This window comes from Schistocerca piceifrons, chromosome 9 (assembly GCF_021461385.2).
Source record: "Schistocerca piceifrons isolate TAMUIC-IGC-003096 chromosome 9, iqSchPice1.1, whole genome shotgun sequence".
Lineage (NCBI taxonomy): Eukaryota > Metazoa > Arthropoda > Insecta > Orthoptera > Acrididae > Schistocerca > Schistocerca piceifrons.
Window position 1 is genome coordinate 159,414,966 of NC_060146.1, and position 22,551 is coordinate 159,437,516.

Sequence of the window (22,551 nt, forward strand, 5' to 3'; positions counted from 1 at the left end):
CGATAAATAGTTTGGACAAGAAGAGAATAGAAGCTTTCGAAATGTGGTGCTACAGAAGAATGCTGAAGATTAGATGGGTAGATCACATAACTAATGAGGAAGTATTGAATAGGATTGGGGAGAAGAGAAGTTTGTGGCACAACTTGACCAGAAGAAGGGATCGGTTGGTAGGACATGTTCTGAGGCATCAAGGGATCACCAATTTAGTATTGGAGGGCAGCGTGGAGGGTAAAAATCGTAGAGGGAGACCAAGAGATGAATACACTAAGCAGATTCAGAAGGATGTAGGTTGCAGTAGGTACTGGGAGATGAAAAAGCTTGCACAGGATAGAGTAGCATGGAGAGCTGCATCAAACCAGTCTCAGGACTGAAGACCACAACAACAACAACAACAAACAAAAGCAAAACGAGGATAATGGAATGTAGTCGAATTAAGACGGGTGATGTTGAGGGAATTAGATTAGGAAATGAGACGCTTAAAGTAGTAAAGGAGTTTTGCTATTTGGGGAGCAAAATAACTGATGATGGTCGAATCAGGGAGGATATAAAATGTACACTGGCAATGGCAAGGAAAGCGTTTCTGAAGAAGAGAAATTTGTTAACATCGAGTATAGATTTAAGTGTCAGGAAGTCGTTTCTGAAAGTATTTGTATGGAGTGTGGCCATGTATGGAAGTGAAACATGGACGATAAATAGTTTAGACAAGAAGAGAATAGAAGCTTTCGAAATGTAGTGCTACAGAAGAATGCTGAAGATTAGATGGGTAGATCACATAACTAATGAAGAGGTATTGAATAGAATTGGGGAGAAGAGGAGTTTGTGGCACAACTTGACTAGAAGAAGGGATCGGTTGGTAGGGCCTATTCTGAGGCATCAAGGGATCACCAATTTAGTATTGGAGGGCAGCGTGGAGGGTAAAAAATTGCACAGGATGGAGTAGCATGGAGAGCTGCATCAAACCAGTCTCTGGACTGAAGACCGCGACAAGAACAACACACCATTTGGTGGCTTGTGGAGCATGATGGCTCTGAGCACTATGGGACTTCACTGCTGAGGTCATCAGTCCCCTAGACTACTTAAACCTAAGGACATCACACACATCCATGCCCGAGGCAGCATTCGAACCTGCGACCGTACCAGCAGCGCGGTTCCGGACTGAAGCGTAGAGTATGATGTAGATTAGACTCTCCTATGAATGCAATACAGATATTGTCCACCTTGTACATGTAGCATTCTGATCTACTACGCCACTTTGTCATGCAAAGAAGTTTGACCAATGAGGGAATAGATGTTTTCAGGTCAAGAAATAAGCTAATGTGGTGGGGAAGTCGACGGACAACTTGTGGCTTGTTCGGAAATTCATTGTTGCGTGGGGCGTGCGTGTAAGGGCGGGGGAGGACAGGGGGGAGGATGAAGACGCGTCTGAGTTATCTGCGGAGGTGAGGGGCCGAGACGACGGCGCCCTGCCCCCCGTCTCTGGCTGCTGCCGAAGGCCGGGGCGTCTAAGCAGACGCTAATGGCGGAAGGAGGGGGGCGGGGCGTCGTGACAACGACGCCGTCCCGTCTGGTTAATTAGAGGGGGAGGCGGGTCTGACGCCAGGCTTCGCTCCAGCCCTGCCTGGGGAGGGGGCAGATAACGGCAGCGGCTCCCTCTACTGTGCTGTGCTGGCGTGCCAGGCACCCAGGGTCGTCCCACTCACACCACGGCCGCCGATCTAGTAGCACTATACTCCGTTCACCATAATAATAAACCTGATGTTAACATTACGCCATGCAGTCTTCCACGTTTGCTTGAATCTCATTGGATTTCATCTCATGTCGAGCGGAAGCCAAGCTGTGACCCGTACCGTCAAGTACGATCATAAGGACACTTTTCATGCTGTGATGCACACACATACAGGGTGGCGCACGAAATGTGTTACCAATTGTTCCTTTCACAATTTACGACGCACATTAGATATCCCGCTTGTATCTCTACAGCAGTACCAGCAGAGCTTGGAACAACAAATGAGTTACGGAATGACGTGTAATTCACGATACTGCCGCTAGAAGATTAGTAAGCAGCAATGGCTGACAATGGAAGACTGACGACACAGCAACGATCTGCAATTGTGTTACTTTTTCATGAAACGAAAAGCCTTGTTGTGACTCAGAGGCGTTTTCGACAACAGTTTAACACACGATGGGTCCCTTGCAAGAAGACCATCCACAGGTTGAACGATAAATTTGTACAGGAAGGAACAGTATTGGAAGCGAAGCGACCTCGGCCTAAGCCTGTTTGTTCGCCGGAGAATATTGAAGCGGTACGAGTTGCTGTACAGAGAAGTCCCGGAAAATCGTGTAGAAAGGCAGCAGTGCAACTGGGAATATCCAGACGCTCCGTTCAACGCATTCTTAAAAGTGACCTTATAACGATATGCTTACCTAATGTGTATACATAAACATACAATTATAAATGTCCCCGTTCGTAGTCGCTAATTATAACAATATGTTTACTTTTGTGCTGTAACATATAGCTATAATCAGCGGGGGAAATATATTTGCGAACGCCGACCGTGTGCGGCTGTTTCTAGTTGGATCGTCTGATCGGTCGGAAGTTGCGTTGCGGAGGAGACTAAATGCCTATTCAAAATATAATTATTTTTGGATAGCTCAACATGAATTTCCTAAGGGACTGTAGTTTATCATGCATTTACCAGTAGAATATGGCGCGGAGAAAATATTTCGCCTCATGCAACTTGCGTCCGATTTCGACGAAAGAATTCGTGACTGTGAACTCTCTATTTGGCAGAAACATAAAGAAAATTAAATAACTTCATGAAAGAGTGAGACATAGATTCTATAACAAATAAATAGTCCATACACCAGTTCCATTTAACTCTGAATTTATGGCAATTAATAGATGAACTTACACTGCAATGAAGGATTTAACATGGATACCGTTTTGACTGGCACTTCTCGTAATGAAAATAATTCCTTTGACGTTTTCACGTACACGTCGCACAATAAATCTACTGCTATGCAGTATTGCACTTTTAGTATTGCACTTTTACTTTACACCAAAATAATATTATTTTTAACAGTAATAATACGGTGGCAAGACATGCGCGTCCGACAAAAGTTACAAGAGACAAGAGAAAAAAAATGAGTAACTGAGTAACTGTTCATCGAGAATATCTCGTACATCAAAAGAATGTGTAAAAGTGTTCTTATTCTGTCCGTTTTTCGCGCCGCGGTTTTCAAAGTCAGTAAGTCAGTGCATCTCTGACGGCGCTTCGACAATAAACACATTACGTCACAGGTCGTTCACCTTTTACTTTCTCACAACATTATTTGCTAACTGTAGCTGTTGCCGAGCGACTGCTCGATTAGTGAATGACTGAAAATGACAAGGCAATCACATAATGTTACAACCTCCATATGTACCCATAAAAGATGACCCGTTCAGAGAAGCTCACTGAAGAACACAAACAGCAGAGACTACTGTTTGCTCAGTGGGCGGAGGATAGGGAAGAAACTATCAACGTAGTTTGCTTTCCAGACGAGGCGCATTTACATTTAGACGGTGTGGTTAACAAACAAAATGTACGCTTTTGGGCCACTGAAAACCCACAAGTGCTTCATGAACGACAGAATTATGCTGCGAGGATTACAGCGTGGGCAGCAATTTCCAGTCACGGTGTAACATTACGAGTCAAGACAGCTGTAACGGAACTTGAATAGCGTAAAGTTATCGTTAAAAACGCACGCCGCGCGATTTGTTATGATTTGGTCGGTCATAATAGTAGTAACATGCTTTTGAATACAATTAAAATATAACGGCGATACCTGTTTAGCGTTATTGGAAATAATATGTAATAAATTAATGATTAAGGTAGCCGATCCTATAAGAAGAGGTAAAATTGGGCATATTAAGGTGTTTTGCTTTATATCGACTAAGCCGATGATACGGCGTCTTTTTTTTCCGTTTACTCTAAGAAGAAAAAAAAAGAAAACCATTAACGAAGAGCTAATTGTGCGTTGTGAAAAATATAGGGGCGAATTTTAAATAGCTACAGTGTATAATCAGACTAATAAATGGACATTCAGTTACGCGAAATAGCGGACAGTGAAGTGTGGTCATTAAATTGAGTACACCTACAGGGCGGTCAATTCCAGGATAAGTCTATTCGCGTCTCACGAGGCACGCGGTATTGAGACCGGTTTTTTTTTATTATATCACGGAGAGCGGGCTTCAATTTATGAAAAGGAGAAAAGCTGTATCATTATCATTGACTGTTGGTGTTATGCAACCAAAACTGTTCATCAAAGGGTTTCGGTGAATGAGTGATTAATGCGAAATGAAACTGTGAACGAAGTTATGTTAAATAAAGCAGAAGAGACAAGACAGTTTGGTCGTATCTGTTATTATTCCATAAACCGTAACATGTACTCTCGTTGTACGAAGCCTTTATAGACGATCGTTATGACAATTTGCTTTGAAGGGATCTCGTTACGAGTTAAGTTTTGGGGACCTGGTCAACAGGGGATAGTTCGTAGATCTTAACTACTGCAGCTATTCTGGAATCAGGTGCTACCGTGACCGTTGTGTGTTGTCTATGGCTTAAGGTCATCATATCTCATGCTCTAAGATCGACGCGCCTTTCCTCTTGGTATAACGGTGTCTCACGGTAACCACGACAACGCCGACGGCGAAGGAAGATACGGTAGAACGGACTTATTGGACACTTTTTCTTTGAAGAAACTGTGAACAGCGAGCGTTATTTCATCATGATTCGCAATAGCTTCATTTCACAGCTTCTTGCTACTGCCTTGCCCTTCAACACAGGCAAGATGGAGCAAGGCCACATACTGCAAACACCGTGTTGGAGTTTTTACACGAGCATTTCGACATGCGGATCATTTCACTCCGGTTTCCAGGTCGCTTCAATGATAGACAAAATTGGCCCCCAATAGTCCAGACCTCAATCCATGTGACTTTTTTCTTTCGGGGTACCTAAAGGAAAAAACATCCACGTGATTTAATGGAGCGGAGAATACTTATTCTTCAAGCTTGCAGTGAAATTACGAAAGACATGTGCCGTAGGGCAATCACTAACTTCGGTGCTCGTTTGAAGGAAGTTAGGAAACGAAATGGTGGACATATTGAGCATGCGCTGAGTTAGAACAAATCTCCATGGGCGGCTCTTCATTGTAGTATATGTTCCTTTCAGATTGTATTGACAATAAAGTTTATATTCAAAAACAAAATGGTAACACATTTCGTGCTCCACCCTGTAGACTGAACGATAATGTGCGGGACGACAGCTTTACGTGCACATTAAACTTGGTACAGCACTGGCCCACCAGCGGTCCAACTAGCCTGCAACAATGTGAGCAGTAGCAGTTCAGACGTAAAAAGAGACGGGCAAAGAAGCAATACAACTTCGAATGTCATTTAATTTTTAAAGAGAATGAAATGATATTCGGCAAAACTCCAGCACTACCGCGCGCTTCTTAGCATAAAGTGCTAAAATTCTCACCTTACATATTATTCTAGTTGTAACTTAAACACAGGGTAATTTTTCTGAGCCAGCTATGTGTGTTGCAAAAGCATGCTGCATGGATTTCACTGTACTTTTGAATACTGAAGCCACTGAATGCATTAATTACAGTCAGTTGTTTGGTAATCTCTTAGCTCCTTCCTTACCCAAATCCGAGAAGTACGTTTCTGTAGCGTACTGCTACGTTGATAACGAGTCAATCAGCAGTGGAATCCACGAAGCCGCCCAGCCGCCTCGTATTCTCCTTTTCTTTTAATGACGTGTCATTCTATATCCCGCCAAAGTTCGACAGTGGCACGTGAAAAACCTGCGTGCATTGGTTCCAGTACGTCTGGCGGTCTTGTTATTTCTCGCGACAAAGCCCTTAACTTGGCTCCACATCACTTCTGTTGGATTCATATTGTATTGGTACAGTGGCAAATGTAAAAATTCAGCATTTTTATGTTGTATTCCATGCTGTGAAAATGATTGTTTTTCATGTTTCTACGACAGCTGTCACTCTGGTTGATGTTAGGCTACATTCGTGATATGAAACAATGGATATAGTCCGAATAACGAGTACTCGAGTTTTCATCTTTCCTCAAAAACAGTAAATTCTTCAATTTTCTTACGTTATGCAACCTTTATTAACGGTCTTTCATAAAATATCGACAACAAAGAATTTATATTTGAAATGAAAACATGAACTTCACGTGCAATACGCAATTATAAACAAGAAGACCTACATTGTTCATAAAAAATTATGATGAATTTTACAATTACGAGATGCAGATATTTCAAATTGGACGAGAAAAAAAAATGTCTCAGGCGAGACGTGAACCAGCGAACCATGTATTGTATTAAGTTCTAAAGATTCTGCGTTACCTATACCACTACACACGTATGTGCATTTCTGTCTCAACTGTGTCTAATATAGTCCCTCGTAAATCTTGAAAGTCGATTATCTTCGTAAATTTACGAAAAACATTAAGGACAGCCTATTTCTCAGCGCTTTTTAAACGTGTTCCACGCGCGTGTTTCACAACGGAACAGAAAGCGGCCTCAGCAATTTTCATACTGCGTATTAAAAGCGCGACAATCAGAACACAAGAGTCTGTGTGTGGCTATACACGATTTTTGAAATGAAAATTACATAATTAGAGCGTGATTAAGAAAAACGCTGAACACTGTTAATACATATGAATGAATATCTTACAGTTTCATTTAACGTAACTTAGTAAAAATAAATCTAATAAATAAGTGGCTACTTCCAAGAGTGTAACAACACCAATGTACGTTTGCTACGGCTTCTGACCAATAACGCGTTTGTCTTTGTTTACATCAGGTTTGCTCTTATGATAAACGTAGTATACACTGAACTGACAAAAGTCGTCGGAGGGTGATGTAGCGATACGCACGTATACAGATGACGCTAGTATCGCGCACACATGATATAAAAAGGGCGCAGCTGCCAATGATTGTGGTCTCCCTTACTGTCTGCGCACGTCCTGTTCGCCTCACCCCCACCCTCACCTACCTTGGCCTCACCATTGACCGTCACCTCACCTGGATACCTCATCTCCGCTCCATCCAATCCAAAGCCCACAACCACCTCCAACTCCTCAAACTCCTCTCTGGCCGGACATGGGGGTTGCACCCCTCTACCATCCTCCACACCTACAAATCCTTCATCCGTCCCATCCTCTGTTATGCCAGTCCTGCCTGGATATCTGCCCCCCCCCCCCAAATTCTATCAGTCCCTCCAGATCCTTGAGCGTCATGCACTCCGCCTCGCCTTCCGTATCCGCCTCCCGTCCCCCACACGGATCCTCTATGATCTCATTCCTTTCCCCCATCTGCTCCTATTCCTCGAACATATCCGCATCCTCTACACCTCCCGCCGTCTTGAACCCCCTCACCCCCTGGTTGCTCCTCTCCTCTCCCGTCCCCGCCCCCTGCCACGTCTTCACCGTTGTGTCCCCCCTACCCTCCATCTCTACACCCTCCATCTCCTTTCCCAAGGTGGCTTCCGTCACCTCTCCCTCCCGGATGATGCCCTCTCTCCCTCCATTTATCCTTCCTATCAACTCTGATCCTCCATCCCCCTCCTTTCCTCTGTCCTTTCCCTGGGCTCCCTCTCCCCCCCCTCCTGTCCTGTTTTTTCTCCCCACTAAACCTCTCCCTACCTCCCTTCTCCCCCCCCAGTCCTTTTGTATTCCCCTCCTCTGCCTACCCCACTCCCTGTCGCGTCTGCCCCCCACCCCTCTTATGGGTCCTCATCCTCCTTCAGCTCCTTTCCCGGCTCCCCCCTTCGCTTTTCCTCTCCTTTCCCCCCCTTTTTCGTTTTCCCATCTTCTGTCCAGTTTCCCCCCACCTGCTCTCGACTGTGGTGTCACATTTGCCAACTTTTTAGTGCAGTGTTCCAGTGACTATTCAGTGTTGTTTGTCTTTCTCGTGTTGCGAACAGAAACCATGCTGTCGCTCGGTGTGAATTTTATTTCCTTTGCGAACAGAATCCAGACTGTCGCCATGTTTTTTAATTGTCTATTGTTTTCCCTGTCTACTTCGTATGTATTTTTATTAGCGTCATCATCCCTGTGTTGTTGTTTTAAGTTCCACGATTTCTTTTCGCCTTGTTACTCTCTAAGTCTCCGATTTTATCGCCTGTTTTTTTTATTATTTGTTCTCTTGCTCTTTGTCACAAAATCTGTCGGCTGAAGAGCGGCGTACTAAGCTGCTGCCAGCCCGCCCCCTTCGGGGGGGAATTGAAATTCAATAAATGAAAAAAAAAAAGAAAAATGATTGTGGCCGCACCACGGGATTTAACAGACTATGAACGGGGAGTGGTAGTTCGAACTAGAGGCATGGGACCTTGCATTTCGGAAATCTTTAGGGAATTCAATATTCCCGAGAAAATTTGGAAATTTGTGGTAAGATCTATGGGACCAAACTGCTGAGCCCATCGCTTCATAAGCTTACACACTACTTAATATAACTCATATCTGTACTTTCAACATTGCAGCACAGTCAGCAATCGTGATAATCTAATATGTAAGAAACTATCAGCCTCGATTGCGGTAATGAAACTAACCTTTACCTAGGTTTCCGACCAGTTAATTGAGTCTTCTTCAGAAGATATACCTGGATCTATAATTTGTCTAAGAGGGCATAGTCTAGCCTATTCAGGCTCTTCTAGTTTTATTTCTCGTTTGTTCACTGACAGAGACCGCCGACAGTTGAAGAGGGTCGTAATGCGTAATAGGCAGACATCTTGTCAGACAATCACACAGGAATTCCAAATTGCATCAGGATCCACTGCAGTCAGGCGGGAGGCGAGAAAACTTGGATTTCATGGTCGAGCGGCTGCTCGTAAGCCACACATCACGCCGATAAATGCCAAACGACACCTCCCTTGGTGTAAGGAGAGTAAACATTGGACGATTGAACTGTGGAAAAACGTCGTGTGGAGTGACGAATCACGGTACACAATGTGGCGATCCAATGGCAGGGTGTGGGTATGGCGAATGCCAGGTGAACGTCATCTACCAGCGTGTGTAGTGCCAACAGTAAATTTCGGAGGCGGTGGTGTTATGGTGTGGTCGTGTTTTTCATGGAGGGGGCTTGCACCCCTTGTTGTTTTGCGTGGCACTATCACAACAGAGCCCTACATTCATGTTTTAAGCACCTTCTTGCTTCGCACTGTTGAAGAACAATTGTGGGATGGCGATTGCATCATTCAACGTAATAGAGCACCTGTTCATAATGCACGGCCTGTGGTGGAGTGGTTACTCTACCATAACATTCCTGTAATGGACTGGCCTGTACAGAGTTCTGACCTCAATCCTATAGAACACTTTTGGAATGTTTTGGAACGCCGACTTCGTGCCAGGCGTCACCGACCGACGTCGATACCTCTCCTCAGTGCAGCACTCCGTGAAGAACGGGCTGCCATTTCCCAAAAAACCTTCCAGCACCCGATTGAACGTATGCCTTCTACAGTGGAAGCTGTCATCAAGGCTAAGGGTCGGCCAACACCATATTGAATTCCAGCATTACCGATGGAGGGCGCCACGAACTTTTAAGTCATTTCAAACCAGATGTCTGGATGCTTTTGATCACATAGTGTACCTGTGCGATATCGTGTTGATTCTATGAGCGTGTGAAGCATTGTTGTGACTTTTGCAGTTCTGGGAACTAATTATTGGGCCTCTTGTTATGAATATTAACAATAGACTGGCGCTAGAATCGTTGCCACTGATGAAAGGAAACAAAATTAATTGCCATCCTAACATTTAACGATTATTATTATGCTTAGCATCTAAGTATGCAGCGTTTATGGCACAAGCTTGGGACCGACGGAAAACGAACCAAGCTGGACAACGGCTGCGAGACATTTTTAGAAGACGCGAGGTAGGCAGGTTGTCCCCAGCTGTGCTAGGGTAAGTGACAGCAGACAGTTCGCGCAAAATCCACCTTGTCTATTAATCCCAGCAAATATTTAAGGTGACAAGTTTCATTTACTGTGATCCACTGTGTAGCTTATGGATGTGGAATCCGCGTTTACTGTGAGACTACGCTTAACCATCGACCCTAACACTCGTTATAGCAAAAATTCAGAACTGACAAAGAGTTTCAATGTCACCGAACGTGTGACACCGAACCCAGAGGACGCGTGATATGCGAAACAAAAGCGCAGAGATGGAACCACCGGCTGAGACGAGGAGGCCATAAACGCGCCGTCTACGCCTGTAATGTGGCGGCCGGGCTGCCCCAGGGGGTCGCAGCTTTCCGACTTGCGTGACTCAAGTTTCTTACCGCACGAGCAGCAGTTAGTCACGAGATTTAATTAACTTTTGTGGTCTGCACAGCGGCTTCTGTGCTGGCCAGTGTACGTGATCGTCGCAGCGATCACAGTGAGCTGACGGGCCGGTCAGTAAGTCCGGTGCGCGGCAGGGGGTGCTTACGACAGGGGCAGGTGCGTGCCGGCCGGTGACACGCAACAGGTCGGCCGCGCCGCTGCGTACGCGCTCCCTGGCTGCGATTCCGCCCACCAGGACTTCCGGAAGCCGTAGACACGGCTCCGCACTGTCGCCGAGCGAGCAAAATACGAACTTCACGAGTAACGGTCTAGGTTTGCTACCCATTCTGAATTTTTTTGAGTCATCAGTCTTCTGTCTGGTTTGATGTGGCCCGCTTCACGAATTCCTCTCCTGTGGCAATCTTTTTATCTGAGAGTAGCATTTTCAACCTGCACTACTGGCCATTAAAATTCCTACGCCAAGAGGAAATGCAGATGATAAACGGGTATTCATTGAACAAATATATTATCCTAGAACTGACATGTGATTACATTTTCATGCAATTTGGGTGCATAGATCCTGAGAAATCAGTACCCAGAACAACCACCTATGGCCGTAATAACGGCCTTAATATGTCTGAGCACTGAGTCAAACAGAGCTTGGATGGCGTGTACAGGTACAGCTGCCCATGCAGCTTCAACACGATACCACAGTTCATCAAGAGTAGTGACTGGCGTATTGTGACGAACCGGTTGCTCGACCACCATTGACCAGACGTTTTCAAATAGTGATAGATCTGGAGCATGTGCTGGCCAGGGCAGCAGTCGAACATTTTCTGTATCCAGAAAGGCCAGTACAGGACCTGCAACACGCTGTCGTGCATTGTCCTGCCGAAATGTACGGTTTCGCAGGGATCGAATGAAGGGTAGAGACACGGGTCTTAACACATCTGAAATGTAACGTCCACTGTTCAAAGTACTGTCAGTGCGAACAAGAGGTGACCGAGACGTGTAACCAACGGCACCCCATACCATCACGCCGGCTGATAACGCCAGTATGGCGAAGACGAATACACGCTTCCAATGTGCGTTCACCGCGATGTCGCCAGACTCTGATACGGCCATCGTGATGCTGTAAACAGAACCTGGATTCACCCGAAAAAATGACGTATTGCCATTCGTGCACCCAGGTTCGTCGTCGAGTACACCATCGCAGGCGCTCCTGTCTGTGATGCAGCGTCAAGCGTAACCGCAGCCATGGTCTCCGAGCTGACAGTCCATGCTGCTGCAAACGTCGTCGAAATGTTCGTCAGCTGGTTGTTGTCTTGCAAACGTCCCCATCTCTTTACTCAGGGATCGAGACGTGGCTGCACGATCCGTTACAGCCATGCGGATAAGATGCCTGTCATCTCGACTGCTAGTGATACGAGGCCGTTGGGACCCAGCACGGCGTTTCGTATTACCCTTCTGAACCCACCGATTCCATATGCTGCTAACAGTCATTGGATTTCGACCAACCCGAGCAGCAATGTCGCGATACGATAAACCGCAATCGCGATACGCTACAATCCGCCCTTTTTCAAAGTCGGGAACGTGATGATACGCATTTCTGCTCCTTACACGAGGCATCACAACAACGTTTCACCAGGTAACGCCGGTCGACTGCTGTTTGTGTATGATAAATCGGTTGGAAACTTTCCTCATGCCAGCACGTTCTTGGTGTCGCCACCGGCACCAACCTTGTGTGAATGCTCTGAAAAGCTAATCATTTGCATATCACAGCATCTTCTTCCTGTCGGTTAAATTTCGCGTCTGTAGAACGTCATCTTCGTGGTGTTGCAATTTTAATGGCCAGTAGTGTAAGTCCTCAATGATTTGCTGGATGTATCCCAATCTTTTTCTATACAGTTTTGGCCCTCTACAGCTCCTTCTAGTACCGTGCGAGTTATCCCATGACGTCTTAACAAATGTCCTATCATCATGTCCCTTCCCCTAATCAGCGTTTTCCATGTATTCCTTTCCTCCCAGTTCTGCGGACAACCTCTTTATTCCTTACCTTATCAGTGCACCTAATTTTCAACATTCATCAGTTGCACCACTTTTCAACTTCTTCTGTTCTCTTTTCTTACGGCCACACAATGCTGTGCCTCAAATGCACATTCTCAAAAATTTCTTCCTCAAATTAAGGTTATGTTTGGTACTAGTAGACATCTCTTGGCCAGGAATGCCCTTTTTGCCAGCTCTAGCTTGCTTTTTATGCCCTTCTAGCACCGCCTGTCATGGGTTATTTTGTTGCCTGCGTAGCAGAATTTCTTAATTCATCTATTTCATAACCATTAATCCTGATCTTCAAGTCTCTCACTGTTGCCATTTCTGCCACTTCTCATTACTTTCGTCTTTTCTTGATTTACTCTCAGTCCATATTCTGTACTCATTAGATTGTTCACTCCATTCAGCAAATCCTGTAATTCCTCTCAACTTTGACTGAGGATAGGAATTTTTTCACATTGAATTTTACCTCCACTCTTGAACTTGTCTTATTTTTTCGTCATTGCTTGTTCGATGTAAATGTTAAACAATAGGGGCGAAACCCTACACCCCTTAATTACACTATTTTTAATGCGACCACTTCGTTCTTGGTAGTCCTCTCTTATTATTCCTTCTTGGTTCTTGCACATATTGTATATTACACGTCTTTCCATATAGCTTACCCCTATTTTGCGCATAATTTCGGACATCTTGCACGATTTTTCATTGTAGAACGCTTTTTCCAGGTCGACAAATCCTATGTACGTGTCTTGATTCTTCTTGAGTTTTCTGTCCACTGTCAACCGCAATGTCAGAATTACCTCTGGTAGCTAGCTTTACCTTTCCTGAAGCCAAACTGATCGTTATCTAACTGATCCTCAATTTTATTTTCCATTCTTCTGTATATTATTCTTGTCAGCAACTTGGGGCCTGAGCTGTTAAGCTGATTGTGCGATAATTCTCACAGTTGTTGCCTGTTCCATTCATGGGAATTGTGTGGATGATGTTTTTGCGTAAGCCTAGTGGTACATTGCCAGTCTATATATTCTACACATCAACGTGAATGGTCATTTTTTTGCAACTTTTCCCAGCAGTTGTAGAAATTCCGATCAAATGTGATGTATCCTCCTGCTTTATTTGATTTTAAGTCTTCCAAAGCTCTTCTGATTCTTATATTGCATCCCCTATCTCCTCGTTATCGATTTCTGTTTCTGCTTCTGTCACGTCATCAAGTAACTCCTCCCCAACATAGAGACCGACAGTGTACTCTTTCCTTAAAAACCAAAACGACGGCAGTGAAGGTAGTTTCGGGAGTGCTTCAAGAGTGTGATACGTGGTCATTCACTCTCTTCTTCCTTCTGCGAACTTTCTATACCATGCGCCATCTATCCCATCCAATTTTCCATCTCCTACCTTTCCAGTTCTCTTCTTACTGAGTCCTGTGTCCAACGCACGCCTCACTCGATCGTCTTAATGCTGCCAGCTTCTTCCTCTTCTTTTGTTTAGTGGAAGTCTCCTATGCCATATTTTAGAAGGCCATTTTCCTCTGGGGTTGTTCTAAGATATCCATACCGTGTTACGTTTTCGTTTTGAATTGCGTCTTCCATATCCATGTTAACACTCATCCGTTCTTGCACCATTTCATTTCTTATTTTTTGCTCTTCTTGTTACTTCACAACTTCGTCCCCGACACTCCATTTCCATTGCCTTTAATTTCTTCTCATTGACCTTGGAGACCTTCCACAGTTAAGCACAGTACGGAGCAATGCTCGCAACTATAGTCTTGTATGTCCCCCTTTTGACATGTATTACCTTTTTTTTAATTAACTCCGCCTTTTGCAAAACAGAATATTTCTTTTTGTTTGCCAAGACATGTTTGGACACCTATGAATCATCTTCTGTTGGTCAAGTTTATTTAGAATAACCTACATAGTTAGTGGTCGTTTATATATTTTGAGCCAAAATGTTATGAAATTTGCATTTTGTGCAATCTGTGTCGATTGATCGCCAAAACTTACACTGTTAGTGAAAATGGAAACTTAAGGTCAGCTTTTTTTGTGTCCCTTTCTTCGTTTTGACAGTACATCATCTGCAAAATAGTCTTGAAAAAAATTGATTATTTTTGAAATACTTTTTCGTGGGTCCAGATTGTGTATGTCGCTAAACTTATATTTTCCGTCCTGTTGTGCATCGCTGGAGAATATCACTTTCTATTGCGATTATGTCTTCCACACCTTGTTTAGTATTTCACCTTCCTCTCCTTCTCTCCACACGTATTTTACATAATGTCAACAGGAGCCTCCAACATGAGCAATGTGATTCGTTTTGACGTATATGTAATGGAGAGTAGCTGTTTAATTGCCATCTTTCCCTGTCCAACAACAGAACTAAACGACCGCTTTTTCTAATTCCCGTAGTTGTCCCCCATGCCGACATATAATTTTGAAATTCGGCTCAGAGCTGCTTAGAGCCTCCCCACGGGCTCGACGACGCATCAAACATCAACATGTCGACACACGCGAAAGAAAGGCCACAGCTCAGAAGTTCATGTGACGTGTGAGGTGAGTTAATGACGTCACATTGACACCAGGTTTCACCACAGTTCTGCCCAACGCCACCGTGGACGTGTGACACGATAGGAAGGTCGTCACGGCCCCTCTTAGCCACATTTAACTGCTTCTCCTGACGCCTCTGCAATGGTTAGATTAGATTAAATTAGATTAGTACTTGTTCCATAAATCACGAATACGACACTTCGTAATGATGTGGAACGTGTCAGGTTAATAAAATGTGTCCATCCAAGATATTACATTACACAAGTTATTACATGACACTTAATATTTTTAATTTTTTTTTGGGTAGGGGGTGGGGAAATTACCCACTTGCTGTATCCAAAAATTCATCTAATGAGTAGAAGGAGTTGCCATTCAGAAATTGTTTTAATTTCATTTTAAATGCTACATGGCTATCTGTCAGACGTTTGATGCTATTAGGTAAGTGACCATAGATTTCTGTGACAGCATTATTTGCCCCCTCCTGAGCCAAAGTTAGATTTAACCTTGAGCAGTGAAGATAACCCTTTCTCCTAGTGTTGTAGCCATGTACACTGCTGTAACTTTTGAATTCGTTTAGATTGTTGATAACAAATTTCATAAGTGAATATATATATATTGTGAGGCAGGATGATCTTAGATGAGCTCCAGAAATTATTCTGATTACACGCTTTTGTGCAATGAACACTCTTTTACTCAATGATGAGCTACCCCAGAATATAATGCCATACGAAAGCAGATAATGAAAATAGGCGCGGTAAGCTAATTTCAAATGGCTCTGAGCACTATGGGACTTAACTGCTGAGGTCATCAGTCCCCTGAACTTAGAACTACTTAAACCTAACTAACGTAAGGACTTCACACACATCCATGGGTTATACACTGGACTCGCATTCGGGAGGACGACGGTTCAGTCCCGCGTCCGGCCATCCTGATTTAGGTTTTCCGTGATTTCGCTAAATCGCTCCAGGCAAATGCCGGGATGGTTCCTTTGAAAGGGCACGGCCGACTTTCTTCCCCATCCTTCCCTAATCCGATGAGACCGATGACCTAGCTGTCTGGTCTCCTTCCCCAAAGAACCCAACCCAACACATCCATGCCCGAGGCAGGATTCGAACCTGCAACCGTAGCGGTCGCGTGGTTCCAGACTGTAGCGCTAGAACCGCTCGGTCACAGCGGCCGGTGGTAAGATAATTTACTGAGATGTACATCGCCAAAATTTGTAATGACCCTCATAGCGTAAGTAGCTGAACTCAAACGTTTCAACAGATCTTCAGTGTTTTTTTCCAGTTCAACCCCTCATCAATGCATACACTTAGAAATGTCGAGTATTCTACCTTAGCTACTGATTTCTGATCGAAGTCTATATTTATTAATGATGTCATTCAATTTACTGTGTGGAACTGTATATACTGTGTTTTGCCAAAGTTTAATGAGAGCCCATTTGCGGAGAACCACTTAATGATTTTCTGAAAAACATCGTTTACAATTTCATCAGTTAATTCTGTTGGGTGTGATAGCTGTACTTGTATCATCGGCAAAAAGTACCAACTACGCATCTTCGTGAATATAGAATGGCAAGTCATTAATATATATTAAGAACAGCAGAAGACCCAAGACCGAACCTTGCGTCTGATGTCATACGAAATCCCGGACTGCAGGCGTAACTCCAGTGTGTCTAGAACGTAGACACGTTGGTTGCAGGCCCACAGCTGGGCTCCTCCTAACCAACACACGGTCATCACTGGCACCAACACTGAATCAAGTTTCATCAGAAAACCTCTGCATTCCAATGAACTCTCGTTTGACGCCAGTGTAATTACAAATGGCGGTGGTTTGGAGTCAGTCGAATTCACGTTAGAGGCCGTCTGGCTCGGAGCTGCCCTTGAAGGAACCGATTTGCAACAGTTCGTCGTGTCACTGTGGTGCCAACTGCCCTTCAAATTGCTGCTGCAGTTGCAGTAGGATGGTCCAGAGCTGTAGGCCGAACACGATGGCCTTCCATCTCAGTAGTGCCCCGTGACCGTCCAGAGTCCGGTCTTCTTGCGACCGCACATTCTCGTAACCACCGCTGCAGGCAATCAAGTACAGTGGCTGAACTCCTGCCAAGTCTTCCTGCAGTATCGCAGAAGAAAGATCCGGGTCTCATTGCCCTATTACACGACCTCGTTCAAACTCAGTGAGGTGTTGATAATGGCGTCTTTGTCGCCTTAGACGTATTCTTGACTAACATCAGCTCCCCACATCCAGTCTCAAGGTGCCTCTCCTCCCGACAGCGTTTATTTGATTTGCAGCCTCATAGTGGCGCTGCATGCGGCACTCTTATGCGACTGTCGCGAAATGTGAATCGACAACATGTTTCAGATACAGAAACACTACTATCAGGTTTCATTTATGTCGTACAACTCCTTGGTGCTGGTACTTATTTGCCGACACTGTATTTGTCGATTGCAAATAGCACTTCCGGGTGAACTGTTGTGTTATGAGAAATGTAGGAGAAAGACAACATACGTCAAGAACATGTGTACCAAAAAGATAAAAATCCTATGTATAAAACATGCGAAATTAAAAAATTCGTGTTACTTCTTTATCACATCGCGCACATAAATATGAATGGATGTATCTGCTGGAACAGTTTCATATTATCTTCTATTAACTTAATCGTATGAACTTCTAAAATACACTGAAGAGTCAAAAAAACTGGTACACCTGCCTACTATCGTGTAGGGCCCACTCGAGCACGCAGAAGAGCCGCAACACGACGTGGCATAGACGCTAGTAATGTCTGGAGTAGTGCTGGAGGGAACTAACACCATTAATAATGCAGGGAGGTCCATAAATCCGTAAGAGTACGAGGGGGGTGAAGATCTCTTCTGAACAGCACCATCCCACATATGCTCACTAATGTTCATGTCTGAGGAGTTTGGTGGCCAGCGGAAGTGTTTAAACTCAGAAGAGTGTTCCTGGAGCCATTATGTAGCAATTCTGGACGCGTGGGGTGCCGCATTGCACTGCTAGAATTGCCGAACTGCGTAGGAATGCACAATGGGCATTAATGGATCCACGTCATCAGACAGCACGCTTGCGTACTTGCCACCTGTCAGAGTCGTATCTAAACGTATCAGGGGTCCCATATCACTCCAACTGCACACGCACCACACCACTGCAGAGCCTCCACCAGCTAGATCAGACCCTGCTGACTCGCAGGATCTATGGATTCATGACGTTGTATCCATATCCGTACACGTCCATCCGCTCCATACAATTTGAAACACGACTCGTCCGACCAGGCAACATGTTTCCAGTCATCATCAGTCCAATGTTGGTGTTGCCGGGCCCAGGCGAGGCGTAAAGCTTCGTGTCGTGCAGTCATCAAGGGTACACCAGTGGGCTTTCGGCTCCGAAATGAATGGTTCGCACGCTGACACTGGTTGATGGCCCAGCAATGAAATCAGCAGCAATTTGCGGAAGGGCGGCACTTCCGTCACGTAAAATGATTCTAGAATGAAACGATAATTAAATCGACAGCCTAGCTCCAAACAGGCGTTGATATACTTTGATATACGTTGCAGACATGTTGAAAGTGTGTGCCCCGACCGAGACTCGAACGCGGTATCTCCTGCTTACATGGCAGACGATCTATCCATCTGATCGACAGAGGGCACAGAGAATAGTGCGCCTGGAGGGACTTCCCTCTTGCACGCTCCCGGTTAGACCCACATTCCCAACATGTCCACACAACTACATTCGTAGTTCGCCTAATAGATGTTTGCCCATCACAGTCAATACTCGTGGCAGATTAATCTACCAAGTCCCGTACGAGTTCGGGCATAGCGTGTGCGTTCGCACAAGAAGGTCAATGGCCGGTAACCAAATTTTAACTATATATGAAGGTAGTATCTGTTCCCGAAAGAACAGATACCATTGATGACCGTGCAGCTTCTCTATAATGAAATGATAGTTAAATCAACACCGTAGCTGCAAACAGGCGTTGATATACATCATTGGGGACATGTACACTCCTGGAAATGGAAAAAAGAACACATTGACACCGGTGTGTCAGACCCACCATACTTGCTCCGGACACTGCGAGAGGGCTGTACAAGCAATGATCACACGCATGGCACAGCGGACACACCAGGAACCGCGGTGTTGGCCGTCGAATGGCGCTAGCTGCGCAGCATTTGTGCACCGCCGCTGTCAGTGTCAGCCAGTTTGCCGTGGCATACGGAGCTCCATCGCAGTCTTTAACACTGGTAGCATGCCGCGACAGCGTGGACGTGAACCGTATGTGCAGCTGACGGACTTTGAGCGAGGGCGTATAGTGGGTATGCGGGAGGCCGGGTGGACGTACCGCCGAATTGCTCAACACGTGGGGCGTGAGGTCTCCACAGTACATCGATGTTGTCGCCAGTGGTCTGCGGAAGGTGCACGTGGCCGTCGACCTGGGACCGGACCGCAGCGACGCACGGATGCACGCCAAGACCGTAGGATCCTACGCAGTGCCGTAGGGGACCGCACCGCCACTTCCCAGCAAATTAGGGACACTGTTGCTCCTGGGGTATCGGCGAGGACCATTCGCAACCGTCTCCATGAAGCTGGGCTACGGTCCCGCACACCGTTAGGCCGTCTTCCGCTCACGCCCCAACATCGTGCAGCCCGCCTCCAGTGGTGTCGCGACAGGCGTGAATGGAGGGACGAATGGAGACGTGTCGTCTTCAGCGATGAGAGTCGCTTCTGCCTTGGTGCCAATGATGGTCGTATGCGTGCTTGGCGCCGTGCAGGTGAGCGCCACAATCAGGACTGCATACGACCGAGGCACACAGGGCCAACACCCGGCATCATGGTGTGGGGAGCGATCTCCTACACTGGTCGTACACCACTGGTGATCGTCGAGGGGACACTGAATAGTGCACGGTACATCCAAACCGTCATCGAACCCATCGTTCTACCATTCCTAGACCGGCAAGGGAACTTGCTGTTCCAACAGGACAGTGCACGTCCGCATGTATCCCGTGCCACCCAACGTGCTCTAGAAGGTGTATGTCAACTACCCTGGCCAGCAAGATCTCCGGATCTGTCCCCCATTGAGCATGTTTGGGACTGGATGAAGCGTCGTCTCACGCGGTCTGCACGTCCAGCACGAACGCTGGTCCAACTGAGGCGCCAGGTGGAAATGGCATGGCAAGCCGTTCCACAGGACTACATCCAGCATCTCTACGATCGTCTCCATGGGAGAATAGCAGCCTGCATTGCTGCGAAAGGTGGATATACACTGTACTAGTGCCGACATTGTGCATGCTCTGTTGCCTGTGTCTGTGTGCCTGTGGTTCTGTCAGTGTGATCATGTGATGTATCTGACCCCAGGAATGTGTCAATAAAGTTTCCCCTTCCTGTGACAATGAATTCACGGTGTTCTTATTTCAATTTCCAGGAGTGTATATATAGTTAAAAAGATTCTATTTAGCCGTCGTTGGTCCCGTTCTTGCGGGATCTTTTTCCAGCCGCTGCGATGTCGGAGATTTGATGTTTTATCGGATTCCTGATATTCACGGTACACTCGTGAAATGGTCGTACGGGAAAATTCCCACTTCTTCGCTACCTCGGAGATGCTGTGGCCCACTGTTCGCGCGCCGCCTATAATACCGCTTTCAAACTCACTTAAGTTTTGCTAATGTGCCATTGTAGGAGCAGTAACCGATCTAACAACTGCACCAGACACTTCTTGTCTTATATGGGCGTTGCTGACGGCAGCGCCGTATTCTGCGTTTTTACGCTACTGGCCATTACAATTGCTACAGCAAGAAGAAATGGAGATAATAAACGGGTTTTCATTGGACAAATATATTATACTAGAACTGACATGTGATTACATTTTCACGCAATTTGGGTGCATAGATCCTGAGAAATCAGTACACAGAACAACCACCACTGGCCGTAATAACGACCTTGATACGCCTGGGCATTGAGTCAAACAGAGCTTGGATGGCGTGTACAGGTACAGCTGCCCATGCAGCTTCAACACGATACCACAGTTCATCAAGAGTAGTGACTGGCGTATTGTGACGAACCAGTTGCTCGGCCACCATTGACCAGACGTTTTCAATTGTGGGAGATCTGGAGAATGTGCTGGCCAGGTCAGCAGTCGAACATTTTTTGTATCCACAAAGGCCCGTACGGGACCTGCAACATGCGGTCGTGCATTATCCTGCGGAAATGTAGGGTTCTGCAAGGATCGAATGAAGGTTAGAGACACGGGTCGTAACACATCTGAAATGTAACGTCCACTGTTCAAAGTGCCGTCAATGCGAACAAGAGGTGACCGACATGTGTAACCAATGGCATCCCATACCGTCACGCCGTATGATACGCCGGTATGGCGAAGACGAATACACGCTTCCAATGTGCGTTCACCGCGATGTCGCCAAACACGGATGCGACCATCATGATGCTGTAAACAGAACCTCGATTCCAGAATGAGATTTTCACTCTGCAGCAGGGTGTGCGCTGATATGAAACTCCCTGGTGGATTAAAACTGTGTGCCCGACCGAGACTCGAACTCGGGACCTTTGCCTTTCGCGGGCAAGCGCTCTACCATCTTTTTTTTTTATTTTTTTACTCACCTTCAATAATTTATTAGTGCTAAACAGCACTAAGCAGAGAAAGGCACTAAACTGGTAGACATGGGAAATTTCCCAAAATTATACATTAACACTTGAAGATTTCACTCACATTAACTACTTGCAACATAGTCACTCAATTTATTTCAGTTTATTCTCAATACACACTGGTGTGAACTTATCACGTTTTCTTATCATTTTCCAGGTCTCCAAGCTTCAAGTCTAGAGGTTTGTCATATCCCATTATACGAGCATAATGCGATTTGTCTTCAAACATCCTAGGATCAACAAATAAAGGAATACCTCTGACGTGGAAGGAAGAGAACATGCCAGGAACTTCTGGTACTTCGACATCCTCTGGGCGAAATATTATCTTTTTCTCCTTCAGAAAAAAGTTGTACACTACAGCAGTGTAAACTTCCCTATCTGGCGTGTATCTAATCTCCGTCACATACTTTTTTGTTATCCAATGCAATAAGAACGGCGTTACGTATGTGAAACATCCTATAAACCCGAGCATTGCAATGGACAGCGGTAAATTTCCGAAAGTTGTTGCATGTTGAATAAGGTACGGCTGAGCAACCAGACCGCCTGCACTAGTAACCAATGAAAATAACTTCACTCCTCGAATCTGCTGTGCCAATGGTCCATGATACACCTTAACATCGGTTTGTTGAGTACTTTGGTTCCTTGCAGCAAAAACATTTATCGTCAATAGTCGATGGTTCAACAACTGTCTCTCGCAGAAAATACTTTTTCGCAAATTTCTTGACAAAACACATGTTACTCGCAATGTCTCCATTTCGCAGTTCGCTACTCCTCCGTCCATCTGAGCTACCGAAGCACGACTCACGCCCGGTGCTCACAGCTTTACTTCTGCCAGTATCTCGTCTCCTACCTCCCAAAAGGAAGGTAGAGCTGTGAGTCGTGCTTCGGTAGCTCAGATGGTAGAGCACTTGCCCGCGAAAGGCAAAGGTCCCGAGTTCGAGTGTCGGTCGGGCACACAGTTTTAATCCGCCAGGAAGTTTCA

The 22,551-nt window shown here is 45.5% G+C and overlaps 1 protein-coding gene across 1 annotated transcript; it reads right to left on the reverse strand.

Annotated features, from left to right (window-relative positions):
• Positions 1-21,651: 21,651 nt before the first annotated feature.
• LOC124717262 (transmembrane protein 70 homolog, mitochondrial-like) lies at positions 21,652-22,323 on the reverse strand. The gene has a single exon (XM_047244069.1). The coding sequence runs from the start codon at positions 22,321-22,323 to the stop codon at positions 21,703-21,705; it is 621 nt and encodes a 206-aa protein (XP_047100025.1). The 3' UTR covers positions 21,652-21,702.
• Positions 22,324-22,551: the final 228 nt, after the last annotated feature.